Source organism: Panulirus ornatus, chromosome 56 (genome assembly GCF_036320965.1).
Source record: "Panulirus ornatus isolate Po-2019 chromosome 56, ASM3632096v1, whole genome shotgun sequence".
NCBI classification, from domain to species: domain Eukaryota; kingdom Metazoa; phylum Arthropoda; class Malacostraca; order Decapoda; family Palinuridae; genus Panulirus; species Panulirus ornatus.
Window position 1 is genome coordinate 3,225,869 of NC_092279.1, and position 19,010 is coordinate 3,244,878.

At 48.8% G+C, this 19,010-nt stretch overlaps 2 protein-coding genes across 2 annotated transcripts in view; one reads left to right on the forward strand and one right to left on the reverse strand.

Annotated features, from left to right (window-relative positions):
- The window catches only part of LOC139765831 (apolipoprotein D-like), a 342,288-nt gene that overhangs the window by 207,372 nt on the left and 115,906 nt on the right, over window positions 1–19,010 (reverse strand). The gene's annotated exons all lie outside the window — the stretch shown is intronic.
- Window positions 10,110–17,884, forward strand: LOC139765827 (uncharacterized). Its single transcript, XM_071693642.1, has 4 exons — window positions 10,110–10,447; window positions 12,979–13,157; window positions 16,056–16,157; window positions 17,026–17,884. Exons 1-4 carry the CDS (start codon window positions 10,381–10,383, stop codon window positions 17,074–17,076), a joined length of 399 nt encoding a protein of 132 aa, XP_071549743.1. The 5' UTR covers window positions 10,110–10,380; the 3' UTR covers window positions 17,077–17,884.

Consider the following 19,010-nt stretch of genomic DNA (forward strand, 5'->3'; position numbering starts at 1 on the left):
TCTTTTATATATATACATAATTTTTTTTCAAGATGGATGCAAGGAAATGTGTCTACAAGTCATTTCTAGTGGAATACCCAGTTACACACCCTGAAGCCATACACAGTGTATTAAAACAATGGGTTTCTATCCTTTTTATAGAAGTTTCCCTCTATAGTGAGAACACTTCCATTTGTACATACCATCTCCAAAATGTCCTCTTTTGCCTCATCTCTCAAGAGTCACTGCTCTGTCCACTTGAATTCTCTCTCTCTCTCTCTCTCTCTCTCTCTCTCTCTCTCTCTCTCTCTCTCTCTCTCTCTCTCTCTCTCCATCTACAGACACTCAACTTTTAACGGTTACCACATTAAACATATATATATATATATATATATATATATATATATATATATATATATATATATATATATATATATATATATATATATATATATATATATTTAACTCCATGAATGTTCATGAAGTTTTACATCTCGTACTTCTTGTGTGGGAAGAGTTAACATTAACACAGATATCTAGTGAATAGAACATAAATGGGCTGTATTTAAAATTGTTAACCCCCTCCATGCACTTTTCTAATAGGGTCTATATATGGTAATTAGCAATGGGGGATGCCCCATCATACTGTTGTTGTTCTTGGGGGCTGCTATCTCCAACAACACTTCTCCAACATCACTTAGGGTCAATCTTGAGAGACAAGTCTTTTGCATGTGTTTATAATTGTATTAGTCACAGGTGCTTGAATATGAAGTCTGTTGGGGATGAGAGAGCTTGGGAAGTGAGTCAGTTGTTGTTCGCTGATGACACAGCGCTGGTGGCTGATTCATGTGAGAAACTGCAGAAGCTGGTGACTGAGTTTGGTAAAGTGTGTGGAAGAAGAAAGTTAAGAGTAAATGTGAATAAGAGCAAGGTTATTAGGTACAGTAGGGTTGAGGGTCAAGTCAATTGGGAGGTGAGTTTGAATGGAGAAAAACTGGAGGAAGTGAAGTGTTTTAGATATCTGGGAGTGGATCTGGCAGCGGATGGAACCATGGAAGCGGAAGTGGATCATAGGGTGGGGGAGGGGGCGAAAATTCTGGGGGCCTTGAAGAATGTGTGGAAGTCGAGAACATTATCTCAGAAAGCAAAAATGGGTATGTTTGAAGGAATAGTGGTTCCAACAATGTTGTATGGTTGCGAGGCGTGGGCTATGGATAGAGTTGTGCGCAGGAGGATGGATGTGCTGGAAATGAGATGTTTGAGGACAATGTGTGGTGTGAGGTGGTTTGATCGAGTGAGTAACGTAAGGGTAAGAGAGATGTGTGGAAATAAAAAGAGCGTGGTTGAGAGAGCAGAAGAGGGTGTTTTGAAGTGGTTTGGGCACATGGAGAGGATGAGTGAGGAAAGATTGACCAAGAGGATATATGTGTCGGAGGTGGAGGGAACAAGGAGAAGAGGGAGACCAAATTGGAGGTGGAAAGATGGAGTGAAAAAGATTTTGTGTGATCGGGGCCTGAACATGCAGGAGGGTGAAAGGAGGGCAAGGAATAGAGTGAATTGGAGCGATGTGGTATACCGGGGTTGACGTTCTGTCAGTGGATTGAATCAAGGCATGTGAAGCGTCTGGGGTAAACCATAGAAAGCTGTGTAGGTATGTATATTTGCGTGTGTGGACGTATGTATATACATGTGTATGGGGGGGGGGGGGTTGGGCCATTTCTTTCGTCTGTTTCCTTGCGCTACCTCGCAAACGCGGGAGACAGCGACAAAGTAAAAAAAAAAAAAAAAAAAAAAAAAAAATATATATATATATATATATATATATATATATATATATATATATATATATATATATATATACATATATATATATTGCACTGGCGCATTATACATGTGGCCTTTGTAGTCTTTTCCTAGCGCTACCTCGCGCGCATGCGAAGGGGAGGGGGTTGTCATTTCATGTGTGGCGAGGTGGCGACGGAAATGAATAAAGGCAGCAAGTATGAATTATGTACATGTGTATATATGTATATGTCCGTGTATGTATATACATATATGTATACATTGAGATGTATAGGTATGTATATGTGCGTGTGTGGACGTGTATGTATATACATGTGTATGTGGGTGGGTTGGGTCATTCTTTCTTCTGTTTCCTTGCGCTACCTCGCTAACGCGGGAAACAGCGACAACGAATAATACATAATATATATATACATATATATGATATATACATATATTGCAAGAGGTTACAGTGGGTGCAAGTGATGTAGCACATGCATAAAACCACAGGACAATGAAACGCGTCAAGTTCCCAAGTGCACTTTCGTGTGGTCATCACATCGCTCAGGGGAGAACACAAGAATGAGATAGAAGAACGTAGATTAGTTAGCTGATATACAAAGAGATCTACTGTATAGAAATTCATAGCAGTCTCCCAGCACACACACACACACACACACACACACACACACACACACACACACACCTGGCATCTCCCGGGGGCAAGAGACGAGCGATATGGCGATAGAGCGATAACTTGGCCAGAGATAATGGTTTTGTTATCTTGATAAGGATTTCAAGGCGCCCCCCACCCACTCTCGAACCCCCAGCTTCACTAGTGGGTTTCATTTCACCGGACGAAAACACAACTGATCCATTATGCAAAAAGTGAAAAGAAAATAATGTTACAAGATCAAATAATTTCAGTTGTTTGTACGATGGTTATGAAACAATATGAAACACTCTGTGTATATCTGGTGACATACGTACACTGTCATGTCTACCTACACTATGGCAACACCTGTTCATCACTACACCTACCTACACTATGGCAACACCTGTTCATCACTACACCTACCTAACACTATGGCAACACCTGTTCATCCACCACACCCACCTACACTATGGCAACACCTGTTCACCACCACACCCAACCTACACTATGGCAACACCTGTTCATCACCACACCCACCTTACACTATGGCAACACCTGTTCATCACTACACCTACCTAACACTATGGCAACACCTGTTCATCACCACACCCACCTACACTATGGCAACACCTGTTCACCACCACACCCAACTACACTATGGCAACACCTGTTCATCACCACACCCACCTTACACTATGGCAACACCTGTTCATCACTACACCTACCTAACACTATGGCAACACCTGTTCATCACCACACCTACCTACACTATGGCAACACCTGTTCACCACTACACCCACCTACACTATGGCAACACCTGATCACCACCACACCCACATACACTATGGCAACACCTGTTCATCATCACACCCACCTACACTATGGCAACACCTGTTCATCACTACACCTACCTAACACTATGGCAACACCTGTTCACCACCACACCCACCTAACACTATGGCAACACCCGTTCACCACCACACCCACCTTACACTATGGCAACACCTGTTCACCACCACACCCACCTAACACTATGGCAACACCCGTTCACCACCACACCCACCTTACACTATAACAACACCTGTTCACCACCACACCCACCTAACACTATGGCAACACCTGTACACCACACACACCACCTTACACTATGGCAACACTGTTCACACCACAACCCACCTTACACTATGGCACACCACTGTACACCACCACACCCACCTTACACTATGGCAACACCTGTTACACCACACACCCACCTACACTATGGCAACACCTGTTCACCACCACACCCACCTAACACTATGGCAACACCTGTACACCACCACACCCACCTAACACTATGGCAACACCTGTTCACCACCACACCCACCTACACTATGGCAACACCTGTACACCACCACACCCACCTAACACTATGGCAACACCTGTTCACCACCACACCCACCTACACTATGGCAACACCTGTACACCACCACACCCACCTTACACTATGGCAACACCTGTTCACCACCACACCCACCTAACACTATGGCAACACCTGTACACCACCACACCCACCTACACTATGGCAACACCTGTTCACCACTCAAACCCACCTACACTATGGCAACACCTGTTCACCACCACACACTATGGCAACACTGTTCACCACCACACCCACCACACCCACCTTACACTATGGCAACACCTGTTCACCACCACACCCACCTAACACTATGGCAACACCTGTACACCACCACACCCACCTTACACTATGGCAACACCTGTACACCACCACACCCACCTTACACTATGGCAACACCTGTACACCACCACACCCACCTAACACTATGGCAACACCTGTTCACCACTACACCCACCTACACTATGGCAACACTTGTTCACCACCACACCCACCTTACACTATGGCAACACCTGTTCACCACCACACCCACCTAACACTATGGCAACACCTGTACACCACCACACCCACCTTACACCACCACACCCACCTTACACAATGGCAACAATACCTGTTCACCACCACACCCACCTAACACTATGGCAACAACACCTACTCACCACCACACCCACCTAACACTATGGCAACAATACCTGTACACCACCACACCCAGCTAACACTATGGCAACACATGTACACTACCACACCCACCTTACACCATCACACCCACCTACACTATGGCAACACCTGTTCACCACCACACCCACCTAAACTATGGCAACACCTGTTCACCACCACACCCACCTTACACCACCACACCCACCTACACTATGGCAACACCTGTACACCACCACACCCACCTTACATCATCACACCCACCTACACTATGGCAACAATACCTGTACACCACCACACCCACCTAACACTATGGCAACAACACCTACTCACCACCACACCCACCTAACACTATGGCAACACCTATTCATCGTCATCTTCACCATTTTCGGGTAAACCCCTTTCTTTCCCACCCACCCACGGCTCTGGGAAGCCACTACCATGGCGCCATGCCCTTTGCCCGCCTACCCAGCGCTGGGAAAGGCCACTTTATCTGTCCACAGATAAGGTGGCGGTGCCCTTGTGGGAGAGGAGAGAAGAGGGGGGGAAAAGGGGGGGTTGTTGTGCTGGGGGGGCCCCCAAACCACCACTTTTTGCCATGCTACACATAACGGACCCACGGGCTCTGCCACAGGCCCTATGTAGGTGTTCCCTCAACGTATATATATATATATATATATATATATATATATATATATATATATATATATATATATATACGTTGAGATGTAGAGGTATGTATGTGGGTGGGTTGGGCCATTTCTTTCGTCTGTTTCCTTGCGCTACCTCGCTCACGCGGGAGACGGCGATCAAGTACAATAACTGAATAAAGAATATATATATATATATATATATATATATATATATATATATATATATATATATATATATATATATATATATATATACATCATAGACTCCAACAGCCAGGATCGAACCCGGGACCCTGGGTGTGGCAGGCGGGAGCACAAAACCGCTAAGCTATGATCGCCCCTAAAAGAGGGGGAAATGAGGTAGATAGATAGATAGATATAGATAGATAGACACTTTAGAGAGACAGACAGACATGCACGAAGGGAGGCGAGGGACTGGACGTTGAACACTCGACATCCCATTGTTTTTTATCCACAAGATAAACCCCCGTGTGTGTGTGTGTGCTGCTGGGCCCCTCTCTCTCTCTCTCTCTCTCTCTCTCTCGCTCTCTCTCTCTCTCTCTCTCTCTCTCTCTCTCTCTCTCTCTCTCTCTCTCGCTCTCTCTCTCTCTCGCTCTCTCTCGCTCTCTCTCTCTCTCTCTCTCTCTCTCTCTCTCTCTCTCTCTCTCTCTCTCTCTCTCTCCGAACAGTGATGACACACTACACACCTCCCTCCCCCCCCCTAAAGGGGGCAGGGATGGGGCGGGGCGGGGCGGGGCACGGGTCATCTGGGGTGGGGGGGGGGCACATTGGAGAGGGGGGAGGGGGGGAGGGGGGCATGGAGTGATGATGTTGCCATGATGACTCACACACACACATACACACACACACACACACACACACACACACACACACACACACACACACACACCTGGCCACCACAGGTGAGGCTGGGGCAATCTCCCCCCCCCTCACTGGGGCCGGTCTGCCCCACGGGTCACAGGGGCCCCCCACACTCTTCCCCCCCCCCCCTACATACATATACCTGGCCACCATCACCACTAGCACGTGTGTGTGTGTGTGTGTGTGTGTGTGTGTGTGTGTGTGTCTGTGTAATTACCTATTTGTGCCCCATGGGGAAGGGTGTCTTACACCCGTGGGGCGCCCCATTCTCCTTCATCCATTTCTACTCTCATACAACCCCATTTATCTACGTATGCCTTCTGCATTAACCATATGGCCTTCAGTCATTCTATTCCATCTAAGTAATTTTACATCCAATTTACATCCAATTTACATCTATTTACATAAGTTGATCGTTTAATAATTTCGTGCTATGTCGTGTTGTTCTTCTAACTCCATTGTTCTGGGAGAACTGTTCACTGTTCGCGTTCATTAATCTGATTCAAAGATTGGAGAAGGGTGGGATCAGGTCTCGCTCCTTGCTCTTCTCTCTTCCACAGTGGGCAAATCTAAAGCCTCTCCTTGGAACTCAACTCTCTTATAATCCTGCTACCATCTTTGTTGACCCTCATCTCATTATCCAATAATTACTGTTCTTTATCCTTTATTCAGGTCGGCGTGACCAATGACGAGAGAGAAGTGTTCTAGAACTGGTCTTGTGTACGATAGGAAACAGCTGGAACCACCAGACACAAATGGACTGCTCCTTTCCTTGCTCGTCTACTGGACAGATCTGCTCCTTTCCTTGCTCGTCTACTGGACAGATCTGCTCCTTCCCTTGCTCGTCTACTGGACAGATCTGCTCCTTCCCTTGCTCGTCTGCTGGACAGATCTGCTCCTTTCCTTGCTCGTCTACTGGACAGATCTGCTCCTTTCCTTGCTCGTCTACTGGACAGATCTGCTCCTTCCCTTGCTCGTCTACTGGACAGATCTGCTCCTTCCCTTGCTCGTCTGCTGGACAGATCTGCTCCTTCCCTTGCTCGTCTACTGGACAGATCTGCTCCTTCCCTTGCTCGTCTGCTGGACAGATCTGCTCCTTTCCTTGCTCGTCTACTGGACAGATCTGCTCCTTTCCTTGCTCGTCTACTGGACAGATCTGCTCCTTCCCTTGCTCGTCTTCTGGACAGATCTGCTCCTTCCCTTGCTCGTCTACTGGACAGATCTGCTCCTTTCCTTGCTCGTCTACTGGACAGATCTGCTCCTTTCCTTGCTCGTCTACTGGACAGATCTGCTCCTTCCCTTGCTCGTCTTCTGGACAGATCTGCTCCTTCCCTTGCTCGTCTACTGGACAGATCTGCTCCTTCCCTTGCTCGTCTACTGGACAGATCTGCTCCTTCCCTTGCTCGTCTGCTGGACAGATCTGCTCCTTTCCTTGCTCGTCTACTGGACAGATCTGCTCCTTTCCTTGCTCGTCTACTGGACAGATCTGCTCCTTCCCTTGCTCGTCTTCTGGACAGATCTGCTCCTTCCCTTGCTCGTCTACTGGACAGATCTGCTCCTTCCCTTGCTCGTCTTCTGGACAGATCTGCTCCTTCCCTTGCTCGTCTACTGGACAGATCTGCTCCTTCCCTTGCTCGTCTTCTGGACAGATCTGCTCCTTCCCTTGCTCGTCTACTGGACAGATCTGCTCCTTCCCTTGCTCGTCTACTGGACAGATCTGCTCCTTCCCTTGCTCGTCTACTGGACAGATCTGCTCCTTCCCTTGCTCGTCTACTGGACAGATCTGCTCCTTCCCTTGCTCGTCTACTGGACAGATCTGCTCCTTCCCTTGCTCGTCTACTGGACAAGACAGATATATAGAAGAGGTTTGATGTACTGTTAGAAAAAGAAGAAAAAGAAGAAGAAGAAGAAGAAGAAGAAGAAGAAGAAAAAGAAGAAGAAGAAGAAGAAGAAGAAAAAATAAGAAAAAGAAGAAGAAGAAGAAGAAGAAGAAGAAAAAATAAGAAAAAGAAGAAGAAGAAGAAGAAGAAGAAGAAGAAAAAATAAGAAAAAGAAGAAGAAGAAGAAGAAGAAGAAGAAGAAGAAGAAAAAATAAGAAAAAGAAGAAGAAGAAGAAGAAGAAGAAGAAGAAAAAATAAGAAAAAGAAGAAGAAGAAGAAGAAGAAGAAGAAGAAGAAGAAAAAATAAGAAAAAGAAGAAGAAGAAGAAGAAGAAGAAGAAGAAGAAGAAAAAAAGATTGCTTCTTAAGGACATCTGCTCCATCACCTGGTCTGAGCCATCGAGTATACAATGTCACGTACGTCATCATTCGTCATACGTCATCACGTACGTCATCACTCAAGATACGTCATTACGTACGTCATCACTCAAGATACGTCATTACGTACGTCATCACTCAAGATACGTCATTACGTACGTCATCACTCAAGATACGTCATTACGTACGTCATCACTCCACATACGTCATTACGTGCGTCATCACTCAAGATACGTCATTACGTGCGTCATCACTCAAGATACGTCATTACGTACGTCATCACTGAAGATACGTCATTACGTACGTCATCACTCCACATACGTCATTACGTACGTCATCCCTCCACATACGTCATTACGTATACGTCATCACTGAACCTACGTCATTACTGAGAGTAGCAGTACAGGGTGTCCCCTCCCTAAAAAATATATACTCACTTTTGGACACCCTGTAACTCACTGGATTATATATATATATATATTTCTTTCAGATCCAACTTTTGACGCTGAAAAAAATACATATATAATACAGTGAGTGATGGTGTGTCAAAATATATAACACAGTGAGTCACAGGGTGTCAAAAAAAAAAGAGTACATATTCTTTTTTTTGTGAGGGTGTGTGACACTCTGTAGATATGATCCAGTAATCCACTGTTGCTCTCGCTGGTCAGTGAGAGTCCAATTGGACTCGAACTCCCTTCACCTCCACTGACAGTTGACTGGGTCAAGTGTGGCAGTTCGTTTAACCACCAACAGAAGGCTATTCCCACCAAGAGGCTGGAGAGGAAACCAAAATGTGTAGCCACAGTTTAACATCCACGTCATATAGTCTATTCCAATCAATGGCTTGCCCCATTCCTGGAAAATGGAAATTCCCTTTTCTTTTTGAGTTCGCTCTCTCACCCAGACCTTTCATCTATTTCGATTCGATTCGCCCTATAACCCCGCTTCCTATGTGACTATATGACCTTGCCACATTTCTGACCTTTCTTGACCTTCGAGGCCAAAGGCTTGCCGCTGAACTCCCTTTCCAGGAGAAATGAGAGGGAGAGAAAATAAAATAGGACCAGGTGGAAAGTGCTTCTCTCTGGACCAATGCTTCTCAAAATCTTATCTTCAGCGTTCCTTGAATAGACCACGTCCCTGTGTGTGTGTGTGTGTGTGTGTGTGTGTGTGTGTGCTTCGGGAGGTAAGGAGGAGGGGGAGGGGAGGGTGGATGGCTAGGGCAGTAGCAACCGAAGATAAAGAAAGCATAACCTGCTTGGTGTTACAGACCGTCCTCTCTCTCATGGCCAACACGGCGCCTACGCCACGCAAAGGAGAGGGGGGGGTCCTTGCCCTCGCCCCCCCCTCTCTCGCAAAGGGGGACGCTGCCCCCCCTCCTCCTAGCCTCCCCTCTCCCTTCCCCTCTCACCCCAATCGGTCCATTCCATGGGAACAACGAGCGAGCGTGTCCGACGAAGGAGGAGGTGGGTGAGGAGGTGGGTGGATGGGATGGGTTCAAGTGGCGGGTGTTATCGCGGACCAACGCTGCCCTGGGGCCCTGGTCGTCGGCAGGGGCGTGCGTGTGAGTCAGGGCGGCGCCCTTGGAGAGGCGGGGGTTCAGAGGGCAGGTAGGTAGGTGGGGCGAGCGAGGCAAAGTTCACGGGGGCCAAATGTGGCGTGTCGAAGCGCCACCCTTATCTTAGGGGGGGACGTGCGCGACACGCCCCGCGCGCCGCGGCGCGCGCGCCCCCTGAAACACCAACCCCCCCACCAGGAGCGCCAACACACGTTCCTTATCACCCCCGCCTCCTCCGCCTTCTCCTCCTCCTCCTTACGTCTCCAGCTACCCATATCTTAACGCCATTTCTCTACATGTACCCGTCGTGGGGCGATCCCTGGGCCCCAGGAGGGTTCTTCAGGGACGCCCCTTGAGGCGCCAGTGGCTTTCGGGCCTCACTCCTTGGAGGTCTTCAAGGGCGGGTGGAAGGAGAGGGAAGGAAGGTGAAATATCCAACATGGAAGCCACGAGAGCCGAGCGTACATAGGAAGGCGACCCGAGGTGAGGGACGTCACTCTACTTCGAGGTACGACGCGCCCCACGCCACGCCACGCACGCCACGCCCTCCACGCCACCATGAGCATCTCGGGAACCTACGTCCTCACGTCCAACGAGAACTATTCAGAATGGCTGACTGGTTTAGGTGAGTGAGTGCCCGCGCGCCCTCTCAGAGAGAGAGAGAGAGAGAGAGAGAGAGAGAGAGAGAGAGAGAGAGACGACGCCCCTCCTCCTCCTTCCCATCACCCGACGACGACGCCCTTCCCTCCCTCCTTCCCATCACCCGACGACGACGCCCTTCCCTCCCTCCCTCCCATCACCCGACGACGACGCCCCTCCTCCTCCTTCCCATCACCCGACGACGACGCCCTTCCCTCCCTCCCTCCCATCACCCCGACGACGCCCTTCCCTCCCTCCCTCCCATCACCCGACGACGACGCCCTTCCCTCCCTGCCTCCCATCACCCAACGTCGTCGCCCATTCCCTCCCTCCCATCACCCCGACGACGACGTCCTTCCCTCCCTCCCTCCCATCACCCGACGACGCAAGCTGACTGTCACCTGGCGCCCCTCCTCTCCCTCTCTTTCCCTCCTTTTCCCCCAAAACACCCACCTCACCTTTCTCACCCCCGACACACTCCCTCCCTCCTCCTCCCTCACACACTCCTTTCTCACCCCCGACACACTCCCTCCCTCCTCCTCCCTCACACACTCCTTTCTCACCCCCGACACACTCCCTCCTCCTCCCTCACACACTCCTTTCTCACCCCCGACCCACTCCCTCCTTCACCCCCACACACTCCTTTCTCACCCCCGACACACTCCCTCCCTCCTCCTCCCTCACACACTCCTTTCTCACCCCCGACACACTCCCTCCTCTCTCCTCCCTCACCCCCAAACACACTCCTTTCTCACCCCGACACACTCCCTCCCTCCTCCTCCCTCACACACTCCTTTCTCACCCCCGACACACTCCCTCCTCCCTCACCCCCCACACACTCCTTTCTCACCCCCGACACACTCCCTCCTCCCTCACACACTCCTTTCTCACCCCCGACACACTCCTCCTCCCTCACACACTCCTTTCTCACCCCCGACACACTCCCTCCTCCCTCACACACTCCTTTCTCACCCCGACAAACACTCCCTCCCTCCTTCTCCCTCACACACTCCTTTCTCACCCCCGACCCACTCCCTCCTCCTCCCTCACACACTCCTTTCTCACCCCTCCCACTCCCTCCTCCTCCCTCACACACTCCTTTCTCTCACCCCTCCCACTCCCTCCACCTCCCTCACACACTCCTTTCTCACCCCCGACCCACTCCCTCCTCCTCCTCACACACTCCTTTCTCACCCCTCCCACTCCCTCCTCCCTCACACACTCCTTTCTCACCCCCGACACACTCCCTCCTCCTCCCTCACACACTCCTTTCTCACCCCGACACACTCCCTCCTCCTCCCTCACACACTCCTTTCTCACCCCCGACACACTCCCTCCTCCTCCCTCACACACTCCTTTCTCACCCCTCCCACTCCCTCCTCCCTCACACACTCCTTTTCTCACCCCTCCCACTCCCTCCTCCTCCCTCACACACTCCTTTCTCACCCCCTCCCACTCCCTCCTCCCCCAAACACTCCTTTTCTCACCCCCGACCCACTCCCTCCTCCTCCCTTACACACTCCTTTCTCACCCCTCCCACTCCCTCCTCCCTCACACACTCCTTTCTCACCCCCGACACACTCCCTCCTCCCTCACACACTCCTTTCTCACCCCGACACACTCCCTCCTCCCTCACACACTCCTTTCTCACCCCCGACACACTCCCTCCTCCCCCCTCACATACTCCTTTCTCACCCCTCCCACTCCCTCCTCCCCCCTCACACACTCCTTTCTCACCCCGACACACTCCCTCCTCCTCCCTCACACACTCCTTTCTCACCCCTCCCACTCCCTCCTCCTCCCTCACACACTCCTTTCTCACCCCTCCCACTCCCTCCTCCTCCCTCACATACTCCTTTCTCACCCCTCCCACTCCCTCCTCCTCCCTCACACACTCCTTTCTCACCCCTCCCACTCCCTCCTCCTCCCTCACACACTCCTTTCTCACCCCTCCCACTCCCTCCTCCTCCCTCACATACTCCTTTCTCACCCCTCCCACTCCCTCCTCCCCCCTCACACACTCCTTTCTCACCCCTCCCACTCCCTCCTCCTCCCTCACACACTCCTTTCTCACCCCTCCTCCTCCCTCACACACTCCTTTCTCACCCCCACTCCCACTCCCTCACACACTCCTTTCCCACTCCCTCCTCCCCCCTCACACACTCCTTTCTCACCCCTCCTCCTCCCTCACACACTCCTTTCTCACCCCCACTCCCTCCTCCCTCACACACTCCTTTCTCACCCCCGACACACTCCCTCCTCCTCCCTTACACACTCCTTTCTCACCCCTCCCACTCCCTCCTCCCTCACACATTCCTTTTCTCACCCCTCCCACTCCCTCCTCCCTCACACATTCCTTTTCTCACCCCTCCCACTCCCTCCTCCCTCACACATTCCTTTTCTCACCCCTCCCACTCCCTCCTCCTCCCTCACACACTCCTTTCTCACCCCCGACCCACTCCCTCCTTCCTCACACACTCCTTTTCTCACCCCCACTCCGTTTCCTCCCTCCTGCAGGAGTGCCGGCGGACACCGTGGCCAAGATGGTAGCGGCCCAGCCGAGGATGGAGGTGAAGGAGGAGGAAGGGACAGAGGCCCTCCACATCAAGACGATCGTTGGGGAAAAGGAGTTCGAGAACACCCTCCACATGGGATCGGATTCCAAGGCCACGCTTCCAGGAGGGATCGAATTCACGGTCAGTGTCACCGGACGCCCCTCCCTCGTCTTCTCCACCCCCTGCGACACAGTCCTCTCCTTCTGACCCCCACCCCTTCGTCTTCTTTGTCTTCTCCTCCCCCCCACCTTGTGATACAGTCCTCTCCTTCTGGTGTCCCGACTCGAAGGAGGGACCTGTGTCTTGTCCTCTCCCTGACAGTACGGGGACCTGTGTCTTGTCCTCTCCCTGACAGTGCGGGGGACCTGTGTCTTGTCCCCCTCCTCTTCCTGCAACACAGTCCTGTCCTTCAGGTCCCCCCCGTCCGTGACAGTACGAGGATCTGTGTCTTGTCCTCTCCCTGACAGTACGGGGACCTGTGTCTTGTCCCCCCTCTTCTTCCTGCGACACAGTCCTCTCCTTCAGGTCCCCCCCGTCCGTGACAGTACGAGGATCTGTGTCTTGTCCTCTCCCTGACAGTGCGGGGACCTGTGTCTTGTCCCCCCCCTCCTCTTCCTGCGACACAGTCCTCTCCTTCTGGTGTCCCGACTCGCCTGGGGACCTGTGTCTTGTCCCCTCCTCTTCCTGCGACACAGTCCTCTCCTTCAGGTCCCCCCCGCCCGTGACAGTACAGGGACCTGTGTCTTGTCCCCTCTTCTTCCTGCGACACAGTCCTCTCCTTCTGGTGTCCCGACTCGCCGGGGACCTGTGTCTTGTCCCCTCCTCTTCCTGCGACACAGTCCTCTCCTTCAGGTCCCCCCCGTCCGTGACAGTACAGGGACCTGTGTCTTGTCCTCTCCCTACAACTGAGTCCTTCCACTCACAGATCTATTTAAGTCATATTGGTCCTTAATCTACGTCAGTCACCCTTCCCCTTAAATCTACGTCAGTCACCCTTCCCCTTAAATCTACGTCAGTCATCCTTCCCCTTAAATCTACGTCAGTCACCCTTCCCCTTAAATCTACGTCAGTCACCCTTCCCCTTAAATCTACGTCAGTCACCCTTCCCCTTAAATCTACGTCAGTCACCCTTCCCCTTAAATCTACGTCAGTCACCCTTCCCCTTAAATCTACGTCAGTCATCCTTTCCCTTAAATCTACGTCAGTCACCCTTCCCCTTAAATATACGTCAGTCACCCTTCCCCTTAAATATACGTCAGTCACCCTTCCCCTTAAATCTACGTCAGTCACCCTTCCCCTTAAATCTACGTCAGTCACCCTTCCCCTTAAATCTACGTCAGTCACCCTTCCCCTTAAATCTACGTGAGTCATCCTTTCCCTTAAATCTACGTCAGTCACCCTTCCCCTTAAATCTACGTCAGTCACCCTTCCCCTTAAATCTACGTCAGTCACCCTTCCCCTTAAATCTACGTCAGTCACTCTGCACCTAAAACTTACCCGTTTCAGTCACCCCCTTTTCTAAGTCAAGCTGTTTCTATCTAATCCAGTCACTTTATTGCTATTTCTAACCCCCCTTCCCCCTACTTTAATATCAATAATAATAATAATAATAATAATAATAATAATAATAATAATAATAATAATAATAGTAATGATAATAATCATGGTAATAATAATAATAATAATAATAATAATAATAATAATAATAATAATGATAATAATAACAATAATAATAATAATAATAATAATAATAATTTTATCGAGGATGTAAGGCATGTGTACGTGTAGGAAGAGAGGAAAGTGATTGGTTCTCAGTGAATGTAGGTTTGCGGCAGGGGTGTGTGATGTCTCCATGGTTGTTTAATTTGTTTATGGATGGGGTTGTTAGGGAGGTGAATGCAAGAGTTTTGCAAAGAGGGGCAAGTATGAAGTCTGTTGGGGATGAGAGAGCTTGGGAAGTGAGTCAGTTGTTGTTCGCTGATGATACAGCGCTGGTGGCTGATTCATGTGAGAAACTGCAGAAGCTGGTGACTGAGTTTGGTAAAGTATGTGGAAGAAGAAAGTTAAGAGTAAATGTGAATAAGAGCAAGGTTATTAGGTACAGTAGGGTTGAGGGTCAAGTCAATTGGGAGGTGAGTTTGAATGGAGAAAAACTGGAGGAAGTGAAGTGTTTTAGATATCTGGGAGTGGATCTGGCAGCGGATGGAACCATAGAAGCGGAAGTGGATCATAGGGTGGGGGAGGGGGCGAAAATTCTGGGGGCCTTGAAGAATGTGTGGAAGTCGAGAACATTATCTCGGAAAGCAAAAATGGGTATGTTTGAAGGAATAGTGGTTCCAACAATGTTGTATGGTTGCGAGGCGTGGGCTATGGATAGAGTGGTGCGCAGGAGGATGGATGTGCTGGAAATGAGATGTTTGAGGACAATGTGTGGTGTGAAGTGGTTTGATCGAGTAAGTAACGTAAGGGTAAGAGAGATGTGTGGAAATAAAAAGAGCGTGGTTGAGAGAGCAGAAGAGGGTGTTTTGAAGTGGTTTGGGCACATGGAGAGAATGAGTGAGGAAAGATTGACCAAGAGGATATATGTGTCGGAGGTGGAGGGAACGAGGAGAAGAGGGAGACCAAATTGGAGGTGGAAAGATGGAGTGAAAAAGATTTTGTGTGATCGGGGCCTGAACATGCAGGAGGGTGAAAGGCGGGCAAGGAATAGAGTGAATTGGAGCGATGTGGTATACCGGGGTTGACGTGCTGTCAGTGGATTGAATCAAGGCATGTGAAGCGTCTGGGGTAAACCATGGAAAGCTGTGTAGGTATGTATATTTGCGTGTGTGGACGTATGTATATACATGTGTATGGGGGGGGGGGGGGTTGGGCCATTTCTTTCGTCTGTTTCCTTGCGCTACCTCGCAAACGCGGGAGACAGCGACAAAAAAAAAAAAATATATATATATATATATATATATATATATATATATATATATATATATATATATATATATATATGACCCCCTAATATATCTCTCTATTGGCCACCCTTAGCTGAACCTGACCCTCTCTGGCAGTACGATCAAGGGCACCTGGGCCCTTGGGAGCAAGTCTGGCCAAGCCTCCGTCGTAATGACCGCTTCAGGAGCCACACAAGTGAGTCCCCCCTAAAATCCAACCCGTTTTCTTTCCAGGAGCCAACCCAGGTGAGTCCCTCCCTTCAATCCAACCCGTTTTCTTTGTAGGAGCCAACCCAGGTGAGTCCCTCCCTTCAATCCAACCCGTTTTCTTTGCAGGAGCCAACCCAGGTGAGTCCCTCCCTTCAATCCAACCCGTTTTCTTTGCAGGAGCCACCCAGGTGAGTCCCTCCCTTCAATCCAACCCGTTTTCTTTGCAGGAGCCAGCCCAGGTGAGTCCCTCCCTTCAATCCAACCCGTTTTCTTTGAAGGAGCTAACCCAGGTGAGTCCCTCCCTTCAATCCAACCCGTTTTCTTTCCAGGAGCCAACCCAGGTGAGTCCCTCCCTTCAATCCAACCCGTTTTCTTGGCAGGAGCCAACCCAGGTGAGTCCCTCCCTTCAATCCAACCCGTTTTCTTTCCAGGAGCTAACCCAGGTGAGTCCCTCCCTTCAGTCCAAACCGTTTTCTTTGCTGTGTTGTTTACCAGGCCCGTCGTGTTCTCGCAGGTCTTACGTCCCTTCCGTGTTTTAGAGTCAAATGTAATCTATCGTATGATTACATACCACTGTATCTATCTGTACCATCTATTGGAATTTAGAGTCGAATGTAATTCATCGTAAGATAATAAAAAATGTTCCATTTAAGAAAATGGAATTATTTTTGAGCCAAATAATGTAATCTTTCTTATTCACAACTCGTATCTGATATTACTATATAACTAAAGTTGTAATATAGTCTTTATCTAGATAAAAAATAATTTAAAAGCCATACAAGAAAGGTAGGAGAAATCAGGTTACATAATTATATTAGTCCCCCTACAATGAGCCCCGTTTTCTTTCACTGCAGACGATGACCTTGGGTGACGTCACGGCCAAACGTCACTACACCCGCCAGTAGATGAGGCTCGCTCATACGCCCTTGTTCCTCCCACACACGTCACTATCCCCATTTCTCCCACATAATGTCCCTATCCCTGTTTCTCCAACATAATGTCCCTATCCCTATTTCTCCAACATAATGTCCCTATCCCTATTTCTCCAACATAATGTCCCTATCCCTATTTCTCCAACATAATGTCCCTATCCCTATTTCTCCCACATAATGTCCCTATCCCTATTTCTCCAACATAATGTCACTCGCTATTTCTCCAACATAATGTCCCTATCCCTATTTCTCCAACATAATGTCACTCGCTATTTCTCCAACATAATGTCCCTATCCCTATTTCTCCAACATAATGTCACTATCCCTATTTCTCCAACATAATGTCACTATTCCTATTTCTCCAACATAATGTTACTATTCCTATTTCTCCAACATAATGTCATTATCCCCATTTCTCCAACATAATGTCCCTATCCCTATTTCTCCCACATAATGTCACTATCCCTATTTCTCCAACATAATGTCACTATCCCTATTTCTCCAACATAATGTCCCTATCCCTATTTCTCCCACATAATGTCACTATCCCTATTTCTCCAACACATATCACTAACCCTATTTCTTCAGCATACCATTTCTCAAATGAGAAATAGGATGTGGCAACACAGCCGACGAAAACATGATGCTAACAACACTGCCTCCCATTTTCTGTCGTAACCTCCTATTGACTTGTCCCAATGTCCAATGTCATAACACGTAGGCTTGCCGTGTCAGTGTCATGCACGTCAAATGTCATGTTTATTAAAGTGATGACTTTAAACTATCATTATTTTACCCTTGTGTCTGAAGAAGTGGCCAAAGACTTGACGTTTGAGATGACCTAGGAAGCACATACGGTATGACATGATTGGAAAATGCGACTTTGGAAAAGCTCCAGGAAAACGCTCAAAGCAGTGGACGGGTCTCTGATCCACTGCCAAAGCAGACGTATTATTTCCCAAAGTAACAGTCGGAAAAGGTGTACATAAGAAGCACAAAGGGAAAAACTAAACCAACGTGATAATCGTTTCCCGCATTAGCGAGGTAGCGCCGTGAACAAAGAAAAGGTCTCATCCGTTCACACTCAAGTCTCTAGCTGGTATGTGTAATGCACCGAAACCACAGCTCCCTTTCCACATCAAGGCCCCACAGTCCTTTCCATGGTTTACCCAGGACGTTTCATATGCCCTGGTTCAGACCAATGACAGCACATCGCCCCTTGTATATCACATCACTCCAATTCACTTCATCCCGTGCACGCCTTTCACCCTCATGCATATTCAGGCCACGAAAACTCTCAATCTTATCCACTCCATCCTTCCAAAAAAGATTAAGTTATGGTACAATATCAATATAAAGCATTTATTGCTTAGAATAACAAAAGAAAACCTTTGGAATTCGATAGCCATGACAGAACCAAAACAGGAAACAGTGGCTTGGTACTAGACAATGAAGTCGAGGCTAAGATCTTCGATCATCTTTCTTTTTCTATTAGTATTCATTCACAAGTGAAAGCAGAACCTAATGTCTGGGTTCCAGCCCAAGGACTGGGAAAGCCAAACACAGAGACACACACAAGTTCGGAATACGCTGGCAACACGAAATGGAACCAAGCTCCAATGAAACATCACGCACAGATGATATTCGCTCAGAGGACATGGAAAGAGACGGTGGGGAGAGAGAGAGAGAGAGAGAGAGAGAGAGAGAGAGAGAGAGAGAGAGAGAGAGAGAGAGAGAGAGAGAGAGAGAATGGAATAATCAAACCCATGGCTTCATTTTTTCAATGATTGACTTAAAAAAATGAAATGGAATAGTCAAAATTGGACATAAGCCAATCTAACACCGACATTCAAAAGGGCAGTTATATATATATATATATATATATATATATATATATATATATATAT